The following is a 13,004-nucleotide window of genomic DNA, read 5'->3' on the forward strand; positions in this document are numbered from 1 at the left end:
GCACAGCCGGACACACAGCCGGGCACACAGCCACCAGGGAGGAGTGGCTGCCCTCAGGGGACGCGCACGGGCCCACAGGGACTCACACAGGTGGCTCCCCGGGGGGACTCACCCCGACAGGCTCCCTGGCTGGTGACAAAGAGCTCCTGGCGTTTCTCGCATCGTGTCTTCTTCAGCTCGCACTCGTTGGCGTAGGTGGCACCGTCAGAGCCACACACCTGTGCCAGCACAGCGAGGGGACGGCTCAGCGCAGCCCCTGGCACGGGGTGCCCGCTCCGGGGATGGGCTGTGCTGCCCGGGGAGGGGACGGGAGGAGGGCAGCGCTCACCGGGCTGCGGGGCACGGCCAGGCACGTGAAGTCGCACACGCAGGGCTCGTCCTCGGCGTCCTCGTCCCACCAGCCCCCGAACTGCCGGCACCGCTCCTGCTCGCACTCGCTGCCATCCCCCGAGCCAGAGCCCCCCGAGCCACACTCTGGGGACAAGGACACCACGGTGACACGGGGCTCCCTCCCGGCGGGGCAGAGCCGGGGGGACGCGCAGGGCACGGGGACAAAGCCCTCTCCTGGCTCGAGGATGTGCCCAGGACACCCAAACCTCAGCGGGTTTCACTTTTCAGCCCCAAAATCCTGGCCCCACGCGGGGTGGGATCTGATGCCGGGGCTACAGGGAGGATCCCCAGATGTCCCACTGCTGGCACGGTGTTGTGCCAATCACACTGCAAAGGGGCTTCGGCAGGTGGCCTGAGCTTCTCCTCCCGCAGCAGGAGCCAAACCAGGGCCCTGTGGTTGCCCAGCTGCCAGGAGGGACAGCTGCCACTTGCTTTGGTGACAATTGCACTCCGTGCTCTGACCCAGCTCCTTGCCCCCATCCCAAACCCTCCACGCACAGGGAGATCGTGGATGGTGTGGAGCTGGGATTTGGGTTTGGACGTTGGGGTAGGGAGAGGTTTGAAATCCCTGAAGCTCTGCAGGATGCTCCGAGCCGCAGCAGCGGCAGAGACGTGGCTGATTTCAAAGGCTGCTGGAAGGGGAAAAGCAGAGGGGGGAAGGGGAACCTGGCCCTTTTTCTGGAGTGATCAAAGGCTGCGCTTTGGCATTACACAGAGAATTATTCAGGCTCTGCTTCCGGAGGGACAGCAACCTGGAATCCCCCGGGGAGGGCTGGGATCAAACACCCTGTTCTGTCTGCTCTCCCCCTCTCTGATGTCCTTCCCAGCTCCTTTACCATGTGTGCCGTGGGCCAGGGAACCTCAGCTCCCTCCCTGTGCCAGCAGGAATCTGCAGATTCCCAGAGATTTCCCAGAGTGGGAAAACTCAGCGGGTTCTCTATTTTTAGGCTCACCAAGCAAGGTGCAGCCGACCCCAAACCTTCCCTGGGGCTCTTCTGAGTCAACAGAGCCACGGGATGGGTTGGAAGGGGCCTTAAAGATCCAGTTCCAACCCCTGCCAGGGGCCAGGATGCCAGGGATGGCATTGGAGAGGGAATATTTACAAGGGATGCAGAGACAGGACAAGGGGGAATGGCTTCACACTGAGAAAGGGGACATTTAGGTGGGATATAGGGAACTGATTCCTCCCTGTGAGGGTGGGGAGGCCCTGGCACAGGGTGCCCAGAGAAGCTGTGGCTACCCCCGGATCCCTGCAAGCGTCCAAGGATAGGTTGGATAGGACTGGAAAAAACTGGGATGGTGGAATGGGGGTTGGAATTTGAAGGGGGCTGGCACAGGAGCTGCCGTGCAGGGGGTTTTTGGGGTCTCACAGGGCACAGTGGGGTTCCGTGGCGCACAGAGGGGCAGCAGGGAAGTGTGGCTGGCACAGGACCTGCCCTTTCGGGGCTTTTGGGGTCTCAGCGGGCACAGCGGGGCAGCGAGGGAAGCTCAGCGCACGGAACCCTCGGCCCTCCCTCCCTTTCCCCCGACCCACGAAGAAGCAGGACCAACCCACCGTCCTCACAGGGTCCCATCCTGGCCACCTCGATGCTCTTCTGCAGCTGGCACGAGGCCACCTGCAGCTGGCAGGGGCTGTCGTAGGTGACGCCGTCGGTGCCGCACACCGGGGCCGGGGGCTGGCGCTCGCAGCGTGGGCACAGGCACTTCCCGCCCACACAGCGGCTGCCGAAGGAGCACACGGAGCTGCCACACGACTCTGGGGCACAGGGAGGGACAGGCTCAGCCACCCGAGCGGCTCCCGTGGCCACCAGTGCTGTGTCACAGAGCTGGGGACACCAATGCCACGTTATTCCTTATTTAATCCACGCGAGCTCTACGAGGGTCGGGTGCCCACCCCGAGCATTTCGGATTCCCAGCAGCTCTTTCTGGTGAAATAAATCCCATTTAAGCATTTACTCTGGAAGTCAGCTGCCATCCTCACCCATCCTTCCTTCCCCAAACCCCCGGAGAATCTCTCACCCCTGGAACACCCAGCCCCAGCTGGACAGGTATTTATGAGGCTCCAATCATCACCGCAGCTTTTTGGCTTAATGAAGAAGCCGAGCGGGGCTTTTAATTCATTAAGAAATGAGCCCAGACGGCTCCCTGGGCTGGGGAGTGGGGAGGAAACCAGGAACAAAGAGGAATTAACCCCAGGGGATGGAGGGGAGGGAAAGGCAGGGAAGGATCAAACGGAGCCTGGTGCTCTCCGTTCTGCCGCTGGCTGTTAACACGTTTTCAGCCTAATTCCCGACTCGGCCCCACGGACATTAATCCAATTTCTTTGCTCGGCTCAGACAAATAACACGGGGTGCACTCCCCTCTGTGCACCACCAACCAGCTGGGGCTAAAAAGCTGCTGGAGAGCCTCAAAATATCCAACCATTCCTAAGTTAAAATCACCCAGGCAAGGGGAGGGAAAAAACCTCGTGAGTGACCAAACCCACGGGATAACCACGCTGCGGGATGACCAGAGCGGGGCCGAGCATCCTCTGCCTGCGGGATGTGACGCGGGGGACAAAGGGGACGCTGGCACACTCACTGCAGTCCCCCTGGGCGGCCACCAAGATGTTTTTCTGCTGGGTGCAGGCTCGGACGTGCAGCTCGCACTCGCTGCCGTAGGTGTTGCCGTCGGTGCCGCAGACGGGCTGCGACGAGGGGACGCACTCGGTGGGGCACACGCAGCGCCCCGTCTCCGCCTCGCAGATGGCCCCGAACTGGCATTTGCCGCAGCGCTCTGGGCACAGCAAGGACAAAAGCGGCGTTAAAACAGCGGGGAAGGCGTTGCTGGCTCGTGGTGGAGCTGTGGAACAGTCTGGAAGCAAAGCTCATCTTTTTTAAGGGACACCTTGAGCTGTCCCAGCTGGCTGCAAGCCCCGGCCAGCCCGGACATTTCCAGGGATGGGGAAGCCACAGCTTCTCTGGGCAACCTCCCCACCCTCCCAGCGAAGAAATGAGTCCCAAAATCCCATCCAAGCCTCCTCACGCAGCTCTAAACCCCAGTAAGGCAGAAAGAAAAGCTCGCTGCACCCTCCTCCCGCTGCATGTCCCCAGGGCGAGGAAGGGATGCAGGAGCAGGGAGAGGCTGGAAGAAAAGCAAGAACTCCTCCTAAAAACCATCAGGGCCAGGAGAAAGGGGCTGAAATGTCACTGTTGCTGTGGCTCTCAGAGCTAAAGAGGTGGGAGAGAGCACAATTACGGGGAGCAATAAATCAGCCACGGGCTCTGGGGAGGGGGGAGGAGAGGCAGCAGATTCCCACAGGAAGAGGCGGTGGGAAGGGGGATTCCACCTCCAGCTCGATTCCTTTGCTGGTTGCAGGTGGAATATCACACCTGACACGCTGACAGCCAGGCTGAGGGCACAAAAACCCCTTTATCTGGTAAAAATTCCCTCTCCAAGCAGCTCTCCCTCCTCGCAGGAGACACCAGGCAGCACAGCCCCCGACTCCTGGGTGTTCACTGATTCATCCTCTCCTTCCAGCACCTCCCTTCCCTCCCTGCCAGCCCCATGCCTCCTCCATTTTGCCAGGAATTTGGCTCCAAGGTGCTTTTCCTGCTTTTTCTCCTCCACACAGCAGCTGCTGCCTTGGCATGGGGGAGGAGGAGGCACCAGCCCCCTGCTCGGTTCGTGCTGGTGGCCTGGAGGTTTTTATCCGTGGCACAAATCCCGAGCCATGTACGGGATCTGCAGCTCCAGGGGATGCTGAGGGCAGCCAGCTCCTCATTCCCAGCCAGAGGGTTTGGGGCAGAAAATCTGTATTTGATCAATCTGCAATTAGCCCAGCTCTGCCTGAACATCCCAAAGATTTGGTTCTGGGAGAACCAAGCTTAGCCCAGGCTGTGCCCGGCTGCAAACCCTGAGTGGCAAAGCTGTGCTGGCACAGGGAGCAGATGGAAGTGCCTGGAGCAGGGAATGGGCACGGCCCTGAGAGCTCCAGGAGTGTTTGGACAACGCTTCCAGGGTGGGATTTTTGGGGTGGATTCAGGGATCCCTGCGGGTCTCGCTCAGCTCGGACATTCCGTGGCTCTGCGCCGTGGGAAGGGCTGAGCTGCGTTTCCGTGGTGGGTTCTCCTTTGGGATTGGGATGGAGCCCGCTGAGCTCACCCCTGAGGCAGAGCCTTCTCTGCAGGGCAACTCAGGGAGGGTTTGCTGGGTCAGGGGACAGTGCCAGGCCTGGTGTTCACGGAGGGACAACTCCCAGCTCATCCCGAGCTTTCCCACTGCCTCACATCCCTCAGTGAGGAAGGAGCACCCAGGGTGGAGCCTGGATCCTCTCCCAGCGCCCTCCTTTGAGCTGAAACACAACCCAAACCTCTCTGTCCCCACGGGCAGTGCCACCTCTGTGCTTGGGTCACTGTCTGTCCCTGTGCGCCAGCCCGGGCTGGGGCGAAGGGAGGAGGAACAACAACAGCAAAACAACAATGACAAAACAACACCAATCCCAGCCCAAATCTCACCACAAGGCCCCTCATGCTTGACCCCGGTGTCCCTCTTGAGGTCGTGGGCCATGAACAACAACCAAACAACAACAACCAAACAACAACAACCAAACAACAAAACAAGGCCCAGCCCAAATCCCACCGCAGGACTCCTGGTCCTTCACCCTGGTGTCCCTCTGGAGGACACAGACCAACAACAACAAAGCAACAACCCCCACCCGAAACCTCACCACAGGACCCCTTGACCTTCACCCTCACGTCCCTTTTGAGGTCACAGGCCAACAACAACAAAACAGCAACAAGAAAACAATCCCCCAGCCCAAATCTCATCACGAGGCCCCTTGTGCTTGACCCCAAAGTCCCTCTTGAGAGCGCACAGGCCATAAACCACAACAAAACAACAAGAACCCCCCATCTTACCACAGGGCCCCTTGTGTTTGACCCTGATGTCCCTCTGGAGCACGCAGGCCATGGCGTCCAGCTCGCAGGGGTTGCCGTAGGTGCGCTGGTCGGTGCCGCACACGGGGTCGTAGCGGCCCTGGCACTGCTGCTGGCACTCGCACACGGCCTCCTGGTTCTTCACCACGCATGTGGCCCCGAAGGAGCACTCCACGCCCAGGCAGGGGCTGGGTGTGCCCAGGTCTGCAGAGGGGACAGGGACGGGCGCGGGTGGCTCGGGTGGGTGCCGGCGCGGGTGGCGGGCGCTGAGCGGAGCAGGACGTGCCAGCGTCCCCAGCCGCGGGGCCACCCGCCTGCCCCGAGCCGTGGCACGAGCACAGAGCTGCTGGGCTCACCCCCAGGCCCCATCCCCTCCATGCCACCCCGCCATGCCCGGCTCAGCACGGTCCCCATGCGTGGCGGAGGTTAGGGATGGGCAGCAGGCATGGGATCGTCTCCCCGCATGCCAGGAACAGGATTCCCACCCCCCTGTCCCCTCCATCCTGGGCAGAACCTTCCACAAAGCTCCCACAGGGAGAGCTCCCTTCCCTGGGATCCACACCCTTGGGATCACACTGGAAAACTCATGCTGGCACCCCCTGTGGGATTCCCCAGCAGGACCCGGCTGGAGAGGACACACGCAGCTCCAGCACACTGCTCATCCCCCAGGGAGCTGCTGTGGGGCAGCATGGGGACATCCCATGCCCTTCCTTCATCCCAGCCCTCGGGAAATGACTCCAGCAGAGCCCTGAGGCTCCCAGGGATTGGTAATCCCACAGAAGCAGCATTCCCTCTGGATCCACCACCCCAGGCAAGCAGTGGCACCTCCCCTGGGGATGCTCAGAGGTGACAAAGTGCCAGCAGAGAGCACAGGCCGTGTCCCACTCCCTGCTGGCAGGGAAATCCCAGGGATTCCTCCCTATTCCCAACCAGAAATTCCCTCCAGGAATCCCCCCCCACCACCACCCAGGAGCCAAGGGAGGAGTGGGGACAGAGCCAGCACTGCCCAGTGACCCTCCGGACAACGGCCCCGAGGGGCTGGGGCAGGGAAGGGACACCAGGGATTCCATCTGTGCTGGACAGTGACAAGGACACAGGACAAGGACACGGGTGGGGACACACAATGCAGCCCAGAGGAGATGGAGCAGCAGCAGACACAGCACAGCCCCGGCAGCGAGGCAGGAACGGAGCCGTGAGCTGGGAAAGGTCCCTCTGGAGCAGCCCTGGGCACCTCCCCGGCTGGCACCACGGCGGTGGCACCTCTGCAGGGCAGGAGCCGGGCAGAAGCCCTGTGCCAGCCGCCGGGAAGGGCCCGGATCGGGATCTGCCTCTCTGGGAAGCACCTACCAAGTCACAGCCTAGAGCCGAGGGTCTGCAAAGAACAGGGAAAGGGGGACAGTTCAGGCACAGGGACACAGCTCCAGCCCCTCTCCAGCTCTCTCCCCAACTTCCCGGCAGCTCTGAGCACTTCCCGAGGACCAGGAATTGCTCCCTGGGGTGCTGCTCCCATCTGTTTGTCTCCCTTTTTTCCACGTCCCCCCAACACGCTGACACAGCTTCCACGGAGAAATTCCCTCCGATGGACACGATTTTTCTGGGCATGAAGCAAAGATAATCCCTGGTTTGAGATCCAGGCTCACATTCCTGCCTCGGGAAGCACGGGAATGGGAGTGGGAGCACAGGGAGAGGCCAGCCCTGATGGGGAACCCGGCCCTGACATTCCCTGTCCTTCTCCAGCAGGAAACCTGCAGAGATGCAGCACACAAAGTTCCCAAATCCCAGCCTGGAATATCTCACACACAGCCATGGGCCACCCCCAGGCATCTCTGGGGGGGTTGGCACCAACTTTGCTGTGGGTGGGAGCAATGAGGACCTGCTGGGCTGGGCTTTAATCAAGACCTGCTTTGGTTCCTGGCCCTGCCCCATCCTGGAGGGAGGGAAACTGAGGCACGGGGCAAGCAAAGCGCTCTTTGTGCACCCTGGGTGATTCCAGCGCGTGATCCTTTACCTGCTGCTGAGCCTGGAAGTGCTCCAGACCAGGCTTGGAGCAACCTGGGATAATGGGAGGTGTCCCTGCCTGTGGCAGGGGGCTGGACCTAGATGATTTATGATCCCTTCCAACCCAGCAGACACCTAACGAAGCCCAGGGATCGGGAATCCCAGATTCTGGGAATATCCAGGGAATACCGAGCTCTCCTGCCAGCTCAGCTGGGGGTGCCCATGGAGAAGAGGCACTGAAGCCACCTTGGAACCCATCCATCCACGCCTGGGACACGCAGTGAGCTCCGGCACCGCTCCACGGGGAAATATTCCCGGAATAGAACCACTTCCGAGCACAGCCAGCTCCTCAGAGCCTGGGAGAGGGAGCCGGGATCTCTGTGGAGCTGGGATTGGCAGGGACAAGCAGGACACACAGCTGGGACAGCACGGGGAGAAGCGCCACAGCCCCGGGCAGGCAGGAACTCCGGGAAGGAGGAGGTGGGGAAGCCAGGGGGGTTAGTCAGGAGCAGGAGGAGAGGGAAGATCAACCAGGAGCAGTCCGGAGTGATGCAGCAGCCCGGGGGGGGGCCGGCTGAGGAGTGGAGGGCTCCCAGCACCCACCTCTGCTCCCACTCTCCTTTGCCTCGAAGGAAGCATCGGACAAGAGCCCAGCAATTTCCATTCCAGCAGGAAGAGTTTGGGGCGAGGGATGGGACAAACCCCAGGGCAACCTCTCCGTCCTGGGGGGCTCTCAGGCCAAACTAGAGAGAGGTGGGAGCAGTGAGAGGAGGCCAGGAGTGGCCCTGGCCACGGAGGAGGGGCAGAGGCGAGCTCCCAGCAGAGATGTCCGGGCAGGGAGCAGGAGGGTGGTGCCAGGACAGAATTCCTTCCTCCACACAGGCAACACTGTAAAACACAAGACACAGACGAAACAGGAGAGAGAGAGAGAGAGAGAAAGAGAGAAAGAGGGAGAAGAGAAGAGAGGAGAGCAGAGAGAGGCAGGGAGGAAAAGACAGATGCAACTACAGACACCTTCCTTCCTTCCTTCTCTGCTGTCCACATCGGCCTCATCCCATCCCTTCTTTCCCAGCTGCACCATCACAGCGCTGAGAGAGGTAAAACCAAGGCTTGGATGGTTTTGTTTGGCTTGGATGGCTTTGTTTGGCTTGGATGGCTTTGTTTGGCTTTGCCTCCCTGGCCTGGCTGCTGGGAAAGGCAGCAGAGCTTGGGGTTTGTCAGACGGCTGCTTGTGAGGGGTTCAAGTGCTGCCAGCCCCTCCCATTCCCTGCCTTTCCCAGCTCCCTGCATCCTCTGCATTCCCACAGCATCGAGGCATGGATGAGCACCCCAGCACTGAGCTCAGAGCTTTTCCTTTTCTGAGCTGATGGGGATCAAAATTCCGCTCACACCTCCCAGGGACGGGCAAAGGAGCTGTCATGGGCACGCTGCAATCCCAGGTTTTGGCAGACAGAGCCCTGGCTTTGATTCATTCCCCCCCTTTTTTGCTCCTATCCCACCAGGATGCAGCTCCTGGAAGCAGATGTGTGCTGGCCTGGAGGGAGGGGAGTTGGGAGGGAGCTGAAATAAAGGAGAGGGAGATGGAGAGAGGAACGGCAGGTGCAGCAGGAGCACATCCTGCAGCTCCTGGCCTTGTGCCACGGAACACGGCGGAAACGGTGAGTGGCTGGTGCTCAGGAGCAGCGTGAATTCCCTGCTCTTCCCAGAAATTTGGGAAGTTTTGGCCTCTAAAGGAGGCACAGGGGAGGGTTTGAAGAGAGCCCAGGGAGCCAGGGCTGCAAAAAATCCCCCTCCTGGGAGCACAGCCCTTCCCACAGGGAAAACTCAGGGAATTGACTCCCAACCATTCCCCCATCAGAAACACGGGGAAATGGATGCTTAAAAATAACAGCTGTGGTTATTCCGAGTGGGATTTTGGGAGCCTGACAAACTCTTTTCCAGCAGCTGGGTCTGGCAGCCTTGAAAACCTCCAGCAGGAGCACAAAGCCAACAAAACCCATCCCCACCATGGAGTTCTAATTCCCGAGTACTTCAGGAGGTTCAATCCAGCTGATACCTGATAAAACATCAGCTCAAAAGAACAGGACACGATTCCAGAGGTGGGAAAAACCAAACTGAGCTGAAATGAACAACTTGTAACTCATCCAAATCAATCCAGTGGCTGCTTTAACCTCCTTCACTTCCTGGGGGAGAATCTTAACGCTGGACATTCCCAGCATCCTAAGGATCCAAAGCCCCATCCTATCCCATCCTCCTCAGAAAGGTCCATGGGGAAGCTTCTCCTAGAGACGAGACAAAGACACAGTGAGAGCTCCAGAGAGAGCACAGTGGGAGGAGTTCCCGGCGGAGAGCACCTGGAGCTGAGAGAAGCAGGCAGGCATGGAAGGGAGGGCATGGAAGGGGTTTGGAGACTGGCACTACCCTGGGAGGAGCGGGAATGGATGGCATGGACAGCAGGGAATGCGGTGGGGAGTGAGAGAGACCAGCTGGACGTGACAGACACGTGGCTCAAACACGGAGTGTCCCCCGTGTCACACACCAGACAGAGACAGACCACGGACAGCGAGACGGGCACACACCGGGGCTGCTGGAAGGACAGAAACACGGAACGAGGGACATTCCAGGCTGGCTGGACACAAGGCTGAGCCCGTGCCTTGCTCAGCGGGCACCCATTTGCAGCTTCCCAGCATCCCACCCTGCCTGGAGAGGGATGGGAAGCGCCACGGGGTGGGTGAGGGACCAGCATCCCCATGGCATCAAGGGACCAGCATTTCCCACAGGACAGGGGGGAACCAGCACTCCTGTGGGATGATCTGGGGATCAGCATCCCTCCCTCATCCCAGGATGAGAGGGACCAGCATCCCCATGGAACAGCGTCCCTGAGGGACAATTTGGGGACCAAGATCCCCACTGGATTGAGGGACCAGCACCCCCGTGGGAAGGAGGGCCCAGCACCCCCAGGGGCTCCCTCCCAGCAGTCCGTCCTTACCGCAGGGCCCGCTGTGCTTGACGGGGATGGCAGTCTGCTGCTGGCACTCGGCCCGGCGGCGCTCGCAGTCGCTGCCGTAGGTGCGGCTGTCGCGGCCGCACAGGGGCCGGAAGGCGCCGTCGCAGGTGAGGCGGTCGCAGGAGCAGCGCGCGGCGCCGCGCCGGTTCAGGCACACGGCGTTGAACTTGCACTCGTCCTTGCATTTGTCTGCGGGGGAGGATGAAGCCGTTTTGGGGGTTTTTGTACCGTTTTTTCTTTTGTGTATATCGTCTGTATTCTTTACTTGTAGCCTGTTGTGCTGGTGGCTGGTTTTCCCAGCATTTTTCCATGCCCTTTCCCTAGGCGGAATGACAAAGCATATTGCAAAGCCCCTATCCTGTCTCGGTTCTCCCTGGCTACCAAGGCTCAAAACCAGCTCTTCAGACACATTTCCAGCAACAAAATGCTGATCCAGCTGAGCTGGATCTTTCTCAGTCACAGAGGGTTTCTGGAAGCCTCGTTGTCCCATCTGGGGTGCCAAAAAACTGGTGCCTGAGGTGGCCACCTAAAAACAGAGGTCAGGCAAGAACAAGGGAATAAAGGTAGGTGTTTATTGGAAGGGCCTTCAAAGGTGCACCCTGGGCAGGCCAAAGGCTCCACCTGAGACAGACCCTGGGTCACGGGTCCTTCACACTTTTATAAGTTTGGTCCATTTGCATATCAGGGTTAATTCTCCAATTATAACCTCAGTTAATGATGTCATTACCCCAAGTTTGCCCCTGCTCTTCAGAGGCTTTTGGTTTACACATTTTGGGGCCTGGGACAATCCGGGGGTCCTTGGAGAGCAAATCTAAAGAGAGTTCGTTATGGCTGAGCAGCACGAGAGAACAGCAGCTGAGAGGCCACAGGAAACGTCAGAGTGACCCAGCAGGCAGCGCGGGGTTTGAAAAATAGAAAAGTTAAAACCTAAGGCATCAAAAGTAAAGTCCCATCCGAGGGGGGGAAGACTTAGAAGGGCCTTGACCCGGGGCAGGGGAATTGCATCACCACTTGTGCTCCTAATTGGTGCTTTTTAGTCACTTATGCTAATTCACCAAACTTATCAAACTGTGTGCACCCCCGGTGGGGGCTGGGCTTTCGTGAGCCCTCTCCGTAAGCGCCCCCGGAGGCCTCCAAACAAAGATCCACTTTTAATTTACCTCCTTACTACAATTAGCTCCAGTTTCATTTCCAGGTTGGGAAAAAGGCAACAGGGACAGGCCAGCAGCGCTCACACCCACCCTGGGCACAGCGGGATGGGGGTCAGGGGATGCTCCCTCTGCCCCGAGCGCTGCGAGGGAGGAGGAGGAGGAGGATGGCGAGGCACTCACCCTGCTGCTGGCACTGCCCTGAGCGCACCTTCTGGAGGTCCAGCCCCCGCACGGCCCCCGAGCGCCCCATCACGCACTCGTTGTCGTAGGTGACGCCGTCGTCGCCGCACACGGGGTCCCTCCTCGGGGGGCAGCTCTCGGGCCGGGCCAGCAGCTCCGCCTGCCGCGTCCGGGGGTTCACCCGGCACACGCGGTTCGGGTCGGAGAGGACGCTCTTGCAGGGGTCTGGGAAGGGAGGTGGGAGCAGGGAGTCATTCCCTGCCCAAATCGGTGCTTCCCAGGCTCTGCTCCTTCCCTGCATGGCTCCAAGAGCCCCTCAAAGATCCCCTTGTGCCCCTAAGGACTCGTTCCTTACTGAGGGTACCTGACCTTTCCAAAGGGAACAGCGCTGGGATAAACTCTGCCTTTCCCCCATCCCGAGCTGCCCTCACACCCCTCTGCCTCTCTCCTGGGATAAACTCTGCCTTTCCCCCATCCTGAGCTGCCCTCGCACCCCTCTGCCTCTCTCCTGACCCACGCAAACCTTCTGAATCCAAGGAATGTTTGCAGGGTGCTTGGGACTCCCATCCTGCTCTTTATCCCTCCCTGGCTTCCCGAAGTGCTGGGAGAGCCCTGGAAGCAGCCAGGGCCCCACATCTCTAATCCAGGTTTAGGCTCTAATCTAGGTTTATCTGGATGCCCATCTCTGATGAGCTGAGCTCACTTCAGCACACCAAAACCACGGGGAAAACAGGTGCTGACTGCTCCTAATCCCGAAGGATTTTCCCTCCCTTGCCAAGCACCTGGGGGGCGCTGATTCCTTGTCTGCAATTCCAGAAGCACCACGGGATATTCCCACCCTTTAATCCCTGGAATCCCTGCACTGAGAAGGGCAGGAAACAACAACAATAATCGGGACCTCCCCGTCTGCCATCCCCACACCCCATGGGAATGGTGTAGGACAGGGTCCCAGCTGGATTTGTCCCTTTTAGCACAGAAATGAAGTGACCTCCACTGTCCCAAAGCACATCCCAAACCTTTCAGCTCACCCAGGAGCCCAAATTCCTCCAAGCACTTCCAGATCCTACAGCCCTCCCTGAGCTCCTGCTGCTTCCCAGCTAAAACCAGGAGCTCCTGGAAGCTCCAATCTTATTCTGCACCCTAAAAACCCCGGAGGCTCTGTGCCAAAAGCACAGCCAGGGGCCTCCAGGGAGCAGCAGGAGGGACAGGAGGTGGCACAGATGCTGGAGCTGCTCTCTGGGTCAGTGGGGCTGGAGCACAAACACCCCGAGGGAAGCGGGGCCTTGGTCTCAGTGTCAGCAGCTGTCACCCAGAGTGACCCTTCTGCTGTCCAAACTGACCTGTTTGTGCCCAACCTGACCC

General features: G+C 59.8%; 1 protein-coding gene across 1 annotated transcript; it reads right to left on the minus strand.

Moving 5' to 3' along the window:
• Positions 1-86: 86 nt before the first annotated feature.
• On the minus strand, positions 87-11,943 carry LOC121672343 (agrin-like; the record flags this gene model as incomplete). The annotated part of the gene is made up of 7 exons (XM_042044963.1): positions 11,643-11,943; positions 10,294-10,500; positions 5,289-5,510; positions 2,971-3,165; positions 1,946-2,146; positions 329-474; positions 87-218 (listed from the first exon to the last, which is right to left on the minus strand). Coding segments are annotated over exons 1-7 (1,404 nt in total), but the record flags the coding sequence as incomplete, so codon positions are not given.
• Between the last annotated feature and the right edge of the window lie 1,061 nt (positions 11,944-13,004).

The sequence above is a fragment of the Corvus kubaryi genome, unplaced genomic scaffold (assembly GCF_017639235.1).
Source record: "Corvus kubaryi isolate FWS band 111438036 unplaced genomic scaffold, C.kubaryi_AGA036_p1.0 50503, whole genome shotgun sequence".
Lineage (NCBI taxonomy): Eukaryota > Metazoa > Chordata > Aves > Passeriformes > Corvidae > Corvus > Corvus kubaryi.